The sequence below is a fragment of the Vigna unguiculata genome, chromosome 4 (genome assembly GCF_037176805.1).
Source record: "Vigna unguiculata cultivar grain cowpea cultivar isolate G323 ecotype 2 chromosome 4, ASM3717680v1, whole genome shotgun sequence".
NCBI lineage: Eukaryota > Viridiplantae > Streptophyta > Magnoliopsida > Fabales > Fabaceae > Vigna > Vigna unguiculata.
In genome coordinates, this window is record NC_140795.1 from 46698621 (window position 1) to 46709968 (window position 11348).

The 11348-nt window shown below is 35.1% G+C and overlaps 1 protein-coding gene across 2 annotated transcripts; it reads left to right on the forward strand.

Moving 5' to 3' along the window:
- The first annotated feature begins 777 nt into the window (after positions 1-777).
- LOC114182267 (GroES-like zinc-binding dehydrogenase family protein) lies at positions 778-11208 on the forward strand. 2 transcript variants are annotated; one of them, XM_028069095.2, is made up of 10 exons: positions 778-1157; positions 1265-1401; positions 2401-2438; positions 2774-3096; positions 4174-4256; positions 4347-4422; positions 4513-4574; positions 4830-4925; positions 5006-5167; positions 10884-11208. In XM_028069095.2, exons 1-10 carry the CDS (start codon positions 1121-1123, stop codon positions 10998-11000), a joined length of 1131 nt encoding a protein of 376 aa, XP_027924896.1. In that variant the 5' UTR covers positions 778-1120; the 3' UTR covers positions 11001-11208. The 2 variants fall into 2 exon arrangements, with proteins under 2 accessions (XP_027924896.1, XP_027924897.1); XM_028069096.2 differs by lacking the exon at positions 778-1157 and having other exon boundaries at positions 1314-1401; positions 2766-3096.
- Positions 11209-11348: the final 140 nt, after the last annotated feature.

An 11348-nucleotide genomic window follows, 5' to 3' on the forward strand; every position in this document is an offset into this window, starting at 1 on the left:
GTCATTGAATGTACAAAAAAATCTTGTAATATTTTATGTTTTGCGAGACTACTAATTTTAAGAATCGATTTAAATATAATTTTTTTAAAATAAATTCAATTTTTAGAATTTCGAAAGAGTAATTTAATTACTTAAAATTGAAATTCTAATTTTAATAACTTAGGTTTAAAGATCAGTAATATTTTAGGTAAGCATAGATGAGTTTTAATATTGTAAGTTTAAGATACTTATTTCAAATATTTTATTTTATATTTAAAATGATTATTTGACTCTTGTAATATCATATTTAAGCAATTATGTAAATATGAAATTAAGTAACTCTTTTTTATAATCTTGTTTTAAATTAAATATTAATTTAATTTTCTTAATTAATTAAACTTAACTCCAAGTCATTTTAGTTCATTTTTTTCTTGGAGTCTCCTGCTAACTTATTAGAGTTTTTTCGATGAGTTATTGGTTATAAGTTTTTTTCATGTCGTTGGTTCCCCGGTTGACTTTTGGACTTTGTTTTTGGTTTTTAATAAAAGTATTTTTATTAAATTTTTACTTTGTGAAAATTAAGTGATTTAGATGGTGATTTTTTTTTTTAAAAAAACAAAAAAAGTAACAAATTTATTAAGAACAAAAGTAAAATACAATAATTTATAGGAACAAATAAAGTAATATATTTAAGATTTATTTTTGCTGATTTTGTGAGTTGATTTGTCGGCTACAATTTTCCTCATTTATTTTCTCAGTTCAATGGTTGATTTGTTCGTTCTGTTTTGCTTTTCTTCTTGTTCATTATTGCCATACTAATTTCTTCTTCTTCTCGCTTTCTCACACAAAAGTTTCAATCTTTGTTGGTTTTGCTCGATACGATAGGATATTTATTTTCTTTTGTTTGTAAATATGACCTATAAATTTTTTTTGTTATATAGATTTAAATACTACACCTTAAAATTAATGTCTCTAGTGGCACACTGCAACTACATTCTTAATCCTACCAAACACCAGCTAATTCTGTCTCAACAGTGTCACCTACCACCATCACCACCACCAACGAGAACAACAACAGCTATTTCAAGTTCTCTTCCACCCTTTTCTTTTTCACTTTTCTAATTCTTCTTCACTCACTAACATGGCGCCCTCAACCCCTCAAGTCATCACCTGCAAAGGTAAACTCAGTCACCCTTTTCCTTTGATATATCTTTCTGTCCATTGTTTATGATGAACATGGGAGGATGGGGTTTTTGTTAATGATGGCATGTGGAACATGGAACAGCTGCAGTGGCATGGGGAGCTGGGGAGCCACTGGTGATGGAGGAAGTGGAAGTGAGCCCTCCCCAACCAATGGAGATTAGGATTAAGGTTGTCTCCACCTCTCTCTGCCGCAGTGATCTCTCTGCTTGGGAATCTCATGTAAGGCTTGTTATCATTGTCTGTCAGAAGAATTTGTTTCATAGAACTTTTTAGGGATCTTTTGGAATGTCAAATCTAGAAAGAAAAACCCATCACAATCATGGATTGGCATGTCATTGAAAATTATTGACTTATGTAATTTTAAAAATAGTAATTAAGTTGATTTCTAACTGGTTGAGAGGGTAAAAGGTCCATTTATGACAAATGACCATGTATTAAAATTAAACTAATGAAAATTAATGGAATCATATCCTGGGCAACAAGGTTCCAGAAACCACTCTTTGTGAGATGTAATTGAATAACGTAAGAGGTTGTCAATGTTTGATGTTTAAGACGATTGATTAAAGTTTTGCAGATAAATCTTGAATTGAATATTGTGTTCCTCAAGATTATGCCTCTTGTTCTTTTATAAAATATATGACTTAAGTAAGTTTCAAGTCTTTTAATATATGGCCGATTTTCTTTCTGAATATTTAATATATTTTCTTTTTCAAATTGGGTATCTAGTAAATTATATAATTTTGGTTAAGTCGTTGACATTACCTTCATTTGTTCTACTTACCACGTTTTTGCTAAGTTAAAACAAGTGTCACACTATTTGAATTGTTGAATAGTGATATGTATGAAGTCCTTATGTTGGTTATTATGATAAAAAATAAGTAGAGAGATCAAAAGAGAAATCTAATAATATTTCAGGAATTGGTTGAAAGAGTAAACATAATTGTAAGAAGGAAATATAGATAAATATTTTTTTCAGGATCTTGAACCAAATTTTTTAGTCGATTAGGTACTTAATTTGAAGAAAAGAAATTTTGGGTTCTCAGAACAAAAAATTGTTATATATTGAGAACCTGAAACTTATTTAAGCCTAATGATGGTTGGTGGTGTGATGGATTAGTTTGCTGAACAATATATCTTTGTTGTCACGATTATTGAACTTTCCGTTGAAGATTTATGACTCTGCTGTTAAACATTTAACGCAAGGTGCTTTTTTTGCAGGCCATATTTCCTCGCATATTTGGCCATGAAGGATCAGGGTAATCTATTCTTAATTTCTATCTTTGAACTATAGACAACATTAATCACTACTGATTCTTAGGATTTTTTATCTGAATTTCTTATGAAGAATTTCTTATAGAGTTACCTATTAGCTAGTACGAGAATTGCAGTGCATCAAATACTGATGTATCGAGTTCCTTGAGTGACAATGATCAACTACAAGCGTGCAGCAGCATCGGGGAACATTACTGATTTTAGAAAGTGTGACACTGTGCATGGCAATGTGATATAGTTGCATCGTGAACATAACTTAAATCATGGAAAAATGAGTAAATTTCTGAATAGATGTTGAATATTTAGTGTAGTTTTGCAGGATTGTTGAGAGTGTGGGACTGGGAGTGACTGAATTCAAAGAGGGTGACCATGTGCTAACAGTATTCATTGGAGAATGCATGACATGCAGACAGTGTACATCTGGAAAAAGTAACATTTGTCAAGTTTTAGGATTGGAAAGAAGGGGTTTAATGCACAGTGATCAGAAGACACGCTTCTCAGTAAAAGGGAAGCCTGTTTATCATTATTGCGCTGTTTCAAGTTTCAGTGAATATACAGTAATCCATTCCGGATGTGCAGTGAAAGTCAGCCCCCATGCACCTCTTGAGAAAATTTGCCTTCTGAGCTGTGGGGTTGCTGCAGGTAAATGTTTCAAGTGTTTATTATTAGTTCTACAAAATTGGGAATAGATCAAAGGAGTTTTAGATCCACATTGAAAAGTTAAACTCATGTACTTAAATTACTTGAGGTAGTAACAGGGTAATAGCCATTAGAGACTCTGTTTTTATTTTTTTTTTGTCTTGTTATTTCCCATGGATGGCTAGAGGAGGCATGACTGTGTCTCTGTATTCAGAAGCTTGAACAGTAAGGAACCGTAGGACCTCAGCAAATAAATAAAGGCAATATATATAATTGTAATCTTATAATTAGCGATCCTCTCAGCTGCAGATCACCAAGTGAATTGGCCCATTTTCTCTTAATTTAGTTAGAACTTAAAGAATAATGATTGCCTTTTATGTTGTTTTGTATTTTTGACAATTCCAATTGCATATTTGTCTGACACTGATTGATTGTTAAAGGTCTACTGTTCTTTATAGCTTAAATTGATTTTAGGACATATAAGTGTTCCATCACCTGGTTCATAGATGCTTGTCGCATAGGTTTACCCTGCAAAATATCCTAATCTATTTTTGTTTTGCATTGTTTGCTTTTAGTATCTTGTTGACAGACACAATTTTGTATGATGACAAAGATATCATGAACTAGTTTGTTTGATCCCAATAATTTTTTGAAAAAAAAAAAAACTTTTAATCCCATCATTTGCATATTCAGAGATATTAACTGATGATTTGTTGCTGCTTCGGGAAAAATATGAAACTAATTTGATAATAAATTTGACCCAAAACTCTACTGGACTTCCGAATTATTAACCAAAGCAGATCCAGAAATGATTGGTAAGGAAACATCAGACGGTGTTAAAATGTTTTAATATTAGATTTGATGATGCTAGAGCCATTGTCAGTGGCCTAGGTAAAGATTGGATCACTGGATACAACCGTTGGTTCTAAGTGACATTGGATGACTTTGAAGGGCGTAATACAATGCTGGACTTATTTTCCTCCTCTTTCTTATACCTCACATATAATTTAGTGTTGTTAATATCATTGATAAATTATTCATTTATGGTTGATTATGGGAATCATTGCATTGCAACATTAGGTCTGGGTGCAGTATGGAATGTTGCTGATGTGTCAAAAGGATCAACTGTGGTGATTTTTGGTCTTGGAACTGTAGGCCTATCCGTAAGTAAAGGCACTTAGCAATAGTATCTTAGCTTCTCAACTGACGAGTGATAATATTTTCCAAATTGTAGCTAACATTCCTTCAATTAGGTTGCTCAAGCCGCAAAACTAAGAGGTGCATCTAGAATAATTGGTGTTGACAACAACCCACAGAAGTGTGAAAATGGTACCATATTCAGTCCCCTAAATTACTCCTTAATCTATTTTTAATTATTCCCTTGATTATTTATTGTTGTCGTCTTGGTTGTTACCACAGCTAAGGCTTTTGGGGTTACAGAAGTTCTTGACCCGAATTCCTGTGAAGAACCTATTGCTCAGGTGGGTTTATCTTCTCATCACAAAATTATCCGATTTAACTTATCATACTTTATCATATGGAGAATATTTTATATAACTTTAATTGATGAATAACCAAAGTATGGTACAAGATCAAATATTTCATGTGATCCATACAAATTTATCATTAATCTTATTTTGGTTAAATATGATTTCTCTTCAGCACAAAAACTATAAGTATGTGGACAAAAAGGTTATGATGTCAAACAGCCATTAATATATGTTGAAAATTTCCAGGTTATTAAGCGGATTACTGATGGTGGAGCAGATTTCTCTTTTGAATGTGTCGGTGACACTGATATGATAACCACTGCATTGCAGTCATGCTGTGATGTAATGCTCTATATACCCAAAATCATTTAAAAGCTTTTATTCATTATAATTGGATTCATTGCTTTTCCTTGGTTGCGTAGGGATGGGGTTTGACTGTAACACTTGGGGTGCCAAAGGCAAAACCTGCGATGTCAGCTCATTATGGACTACTACTGATGGGAAGAACATTGAAAGGATCTCTATTTGGAGGTTGGAAACCAAAATCTGATCTTCCTTCGTTAGTAGAGAAGTATGTCAACAAGGTAACTACAACAGTACCCTGAATATTTCTTTTCTTTTTTTTTTCTATAAGCATGATTACTTCATATATTTTTACTCTAATTTGAAACATGACTATCTCTACTTCCTGATCAAAATATCATGTGTTCCCTTTCATGATGGATATATATTCTTATCAAACTGAATCCTAGTAAGCCGGGCAATTTAGGCTGTTACCTTCTGCATAAACGGTTCTCAATGACTATTTGAAAATGCCATTTTATCTCACACGTAGTTATGTTTTTTGGCTAGTGATTAGAGTAACTCTGTTGAGAAGATATAAACTGAGTGATAACTTCACTTAAGGAGATAAAACAATAAATTTGAAGAACCATTAGGTTTCATGATGATTTGTGCAGAAAATACGTTTTTAGCTGACAACACAGATACGAAGATAAGTCTAATGGTTCAAAAAAATGTATTTTTTCATAGGTAAACAGTTGTTGCAGCATGACCCTGAGAAAGTTCTCTCTCTCACTCTTGCTCTGCTTCTATATGTTTTTTCATAAGAACTTATAGGAGAAAAATTTAGAAAGTAAAATGAAATAAAATTTTCTATATAAGTTATAATTAGCTTGCCAACTAGTTAAAAATAGGATAAGCTCTTTGAGGAGCTAATATGAGAAAACTTTTACAAATAAAGTTATCTGCCTAAGCTAATTTCATCGTTCTTTCTTTTTTTATTCTTTTAAAAGTGTTAATATAGCTTCTTTGCGCCACTTTCTTACTTCCATCTGCTTCACTGGTATTGTTTATTAACGATAAAGTTGAGGGCAATTTCTTCTTATCATTGAAAGTAAGTCTTTAGTTTACAACGTTTAGCCTAGTATGTGATGTATATCTAGTATTTGCAACATAATCTTTTTATTATAAAGTCTGTCAAAAGTCTGTAACTTAGATTTTCTGAAGTGCCCAGAGAGAAAGGAATTGAGAATGCAACCTCAAATTCTAGTAGAGCTAGATTCTTGTTTATATACTTTTATCCCCATGGATTATTTTGTTGTTCTTTAGTTTGATATTGTTAGGATTGACGTGAAGAGAGAGAGAATGAAAAAGAGCTTTTGTATTATATTGAAAAGTGAGTTACATATTACAAGCGGAAGGTTTATATAAGAGAAAGCAGAGAACGTAAAAAGACGGAAAGCAAAACTAACTTGTAACTAACCTAACAGATTTAAAACTAATATATCATCTAACATGCCCCCGTAAACTAATGGGGTTGAGGAAGCGAGCACACCATGAGTTTATCACGAAACTGAGAGAAGGTTCCACCAGAAATTGGTTTTGTTAGAGCATCAGCAAGTTGAAGACGAGCAGGAACATGCCGAACAAAGATTTCACGTTTCTGGACATTGTCTCTGATATAATGTAGATCCATTTCAAAATGCTTGGTGCGAGAATGCATGACAGGGTTGGCAGTAAGAAGCACAACACTGAGATTGTCAGAGTTAATAATTGGAATAGAAGTGTGCAGGTTTATTTCCTTGAGAAGAGACATGAGCCAACTGATTTTGGTACTGGCAGAAGCGATACTCCTATATTCTGCTTCAGTGGAGCTGTGTGATACAACGGCTTGTTTCTTTGAAGACCATGATATCAAATTTGTGCCAATGAAGATGCAATAACCGGTGGTTGACTTTCTATCATCAGGATCTGACCCCCAATCTGCATCTGTGAAAGCTTGTATGGAGGGGTGTGTGTTTGGAGTGAACAACAATCCATGAGTTGGAGTGCCTGCAAGGTAGCGTAGAAGACGTTTCATGGCATTCCAGTGATGGGTTTGAGGTTGGTGCATATATTGACAAAGCTTGTTGGCAGCGTATGAAATGTAGGGACGGGTAAAGGTTAGATATTGCAGTGCTCCTGCAATCTGACGATATAGGGTGGGGTCGTGAAAGGCAGTGGATGCATCTGCGTGAGTTTTAAAGAAGAGACCATAGGAGAAGGAAGAAAATTAGCGTCTGTCATTTGAACCTTGGAGAGAATTTCTTTTATGTATTTTGTTTGTGTAAGATGTAAAGCACCACTAGAGGACCATGTAGCCTCGATTCCAAGAAAATAGTGAAGGGAGCCAAGGTCTTTAAGAGAAAACTGCATGTTAAGAGCTGCAACAAGAGCAGTAATGGCATTAGTATCATTGCCTGTTATCAAGATATCATCTACGTAAATGAGAATCAAAATGATAGAGTTTGCAGTAATATTAGTAAATAAAGAAGAGTCACTAATAGTTGAACGAAAACCCATCTTGATTAGCGTGGTGCTCAGCTTGTGATACTAGGCTCAAGGTGCCTGTTTTAGGCCATAAATGGCTTTGTGCAAACGACAAATAAGCTTTGGACTGGTTGAAAATCCCGGTGGCTGATCCATGTAAACGGTCTCTGTGAGCTTCCCATGCAAGAAAGCATTATTTACGTCTAATTGGCGTACTTGCCATTTCGCAGCAACAGCAACTGAAAGAACCACACGAATAGTGGTGGGTTTAACAACAGGGCTAAAAGTCTTAAAGTAGTCAATGCCAACAACTTGGTTGTATCCGCGAGCAACAAGACGTGCTTTTCGTCTCTCGAGAGTGCCATCTGAATTGTACTTGTTTTTGAATATCCATTTGCAACCTATGACATGTGCATTGGGGGGAAGCTCAACAAGAGTCCACGTCTTGTTCTTTAGAAGCGCATCATATTATGTTTGCATGACCTTCTTCCATTCAATATGTTTAAGAGCTTCTTTGGCTATAACAGGAACAACATCAGTAGCAATAGCAGAGAATACTTTAGGCTTAGTGATACCTGACTTCCCTCAAGTTTGCATTGGATGTATATTAGTGGTGACAGGTTGTCGTTGAATATCAGTAGGAGAGTTGGAATGTTAAGGAGATATAGATTGATCAATAGGAGAGGACGTGGGATGGTCTGTTTCAGGGGAATTAAGGTTAGACTGATGAGGTGATTTTTCCGGTGAACAGGATGTGGCAGTAGCATCTTGAGGTGCAACATTGGGGATGGATGACACTATACATTTTTCTGATGTAATAACAGAAGGTAAGGGTGGTGAATTGATATTGGGTGAAGGTAGAGGTGTGGGCTCGGGAACTATAGTAGGTTGAGTCTCAAACATATTTGTAGCAAGTTTATAGGGGAAAACCTGCTCACTGAAAAGAACTGAACGGGAGAAATAAATTTTTCCAGAAGGATGCATACAAATATAGCCTTTCCTATTCCGACAAAGACCCAAAAATAAACAAGCAGAAGATTTAAAGTTGAATTTATGATTGTTATATGGTTTTAATAAAGGATAACACAAACAACCAAAAATTTTAAACATATTGTGATCTAACATATGACCAAACAAAACTTGATAAGGAGAACGATTATTAAGCACTGGGATGAGCAAATTGTTGATAACAATTGAAGCATGCATGAAAGCATAATTCCAGTATTTTAATGGGAGAGAAGCATGAGCAAGTAAGCTTAGGCCAGTTTCAATAATATGTTTATGTTTTCGTTCAACAGAATCATTTTGTTGATGGGTATGTGGGCACGTATAGCGATGAGCAATACCAGCATTATGGAGAAACTTATCAAAACATTGAAATTCTTTAGCATTGTCGGTTTGGATTGCTTTTATCCTTGTTCCTAATTGATTTTCAACAAGCAATTTAAAACGTAAAAAGAGAGTGAAAGCTTGAGATTTTGAGTGTAAAAGATATACCCAAGTAAACCTGGAATATGCATCAAGAAAGGAGATGTAATATTGATCACCATTAACAGACCGAACATGTGAAGGACCCCAAATGTCTATAAAGACAAGTTCAAGCGGTTTAGTATAGCAAGTATTTGAAGATGGAAAAGAAAATTGATGCAACTTAGAAAGAGCACAAGAATCACAAAATACAGTTTCACTATTAGTACGTATGTTGCAGAAATTTAGAAACTGTTTTACAGTTTTGTAGGATGCATGACCAAACCTTGCATGCCAAGTATGAAGAGTGTTGGAGCCAGCAGTGGAGTGATGAATTTGAGGAGCTGGTGCAGGTTTTAGAGGTGGAAAAACGTAGATACCATCTTTAATTTTTCCTTGAAGAAGGATCTCCTGAGTTCCCTGTCGTTTAACATTGCAAAAATTAGGGTAGAATTCAAAAAATACATTGTTATCTTTTGCAAATTGAGATACGCTCAACAAATTTTTGGTAATGATTGGCACATGTAAAAGATTACGTAAGAGAAAAAATGATGAATTAGCAGATGAAGACAAGAAGGCTGAACCAGAGTTATGTATTGGCAAACCTGTTCCATTGCCAAGAGTAATTTGTTCATTACCAATATAAGAAGATTTTGAAGAAAAAGTGGAAGGATCATTGGTGATATGATGGGAAGCTCCGCTATCCGGATACCACAGTGGATCAATCAAGGTGCTAGTAGAAGGCTGATCTGTTTGGTCACTAGGAAGAGATGATGTTTGGGAGTTATGTGCCTGAGGAGGAGGTTGATAATCTTCTTTGAATTTGTGCCAGCATTCAGGAGCACTGTGTCCTGGTTTATGACAAATCTGACATTGTATCTTGGTGGAGGAATTTTCTGCTTGTGAAGACCATTGTGTCCGGGTAGGGTTATGAGAGTTAAAAGATCTACCACCACGAGTGGATTGATTTGTTCTTGAAGAACGGCCCGAATGTTGGTTGGATCTTCCACGAGCGTTGTTTCCGTTCCAAGAATTGACGACAACATTGGCTTGAGGCATGGAATCTTGAAAGCGATGTTTCTCCATACGTTCTTCTTGAGCCAACAATAGAGCCTCAATCTCATCAACTGTATACGGATCAAGGCGAGAGAGAATAGACGTGACAAAAGAATCGTACTCCTTGGGAAAGCCATCCAATATGGCTTCAATGTGATCTTCTTCACTGATGGGTGCACGTATGGCAGCAAGCGCATCTGTTACCCGCTTGACATCAAGAACGTAGACAGCAACTGATCGATCACGCTTCGGAGTTTTAAGTTGAAGCTTGAGCTTTTTGATCTTTGCTCGAGATTGAGTGGCATAGTAAATCTTGAGCTTCTTCCATATTTGGGCTGAAGTTGTGAGACCCACCATCTTGGTTAGGAGCGTTGGTGTCATAGATGAAAGAAGCCATGCCACAATTAAGCTATCTTGTCGACGATATTGGAGAAATCTTGGATTGATAATATTGGAGACTTGATCTTCTTGACTGAGATATTGTGGAGGTGCTGTGGAGCCTTCAAGAAACTCTGAAAGTTCGAGGCCAGTAATTGTTGCTTGAACTTGTTGTTCCCAGGTTAAGAAATTCTCTTCATCTAGTTTAAAATGGATAGGGGTAGAGAAGACATGAGGAGTGGCAGAGGAATGAGCAAGAGTGGTGGTGCAGGAGGATGATGAATTTTCAGAAGCCATGGCCTAGTTTAGGCTCTGGATACCATGTTAGGATTGACGTGAAGAGAGAGAGAATGAAAAAGAGCTTTTGTATTATATTGAAAAGTGAGTTACCTATTACAAGCGGAAGCTTTATATAAAAGAAAGCAGAGAACGTAAAAAGACAGAAAGCAAAACTAACTTGTAACTAACCTAACAAATTTAAAACTAATATATCATCTAACAGATATTGGACATGCATTCCTATAAATAGTGTATTTTAGCAAAAAGTATATGTACTAAACTACTAATATTGTGATGATTAATATGCAGGAAATCCAGATTGATGACTACATAACACACAATTTGCCATTTCATGACATCAACAAAGCTTTCAATCTCATGAAGGAAGGAAAGTGTCTGCGTTGTGTTATCCACATGCCAAGATAATACCTTCAGTTTCTTTCTTTATTTTTTTCCAAAAAAAGAGTTATTGCAGAAATCAGTGCCCCATAGAATGTAGAAACTTCTTTGCATAGATATCATTGAACATTGATGAGAGTTGAATCTTGTAATAACAATATTGATTATGCTAATTTTTGTCTTCGCTCAACTATAAAAATTTACATATGCTAAATAATGTGACGTTGTATTTGTATACAGTGCATTTCTACCTTGTAATACACTATAGCCCATCTTGAAAAGTTGTTACATTACATCCTTAAGAAACAAGGTGATCTCAATTATGGAAGGCCATATTAATGTATTATTTGGACTAGTTGCTACCAGTTTGTTTCT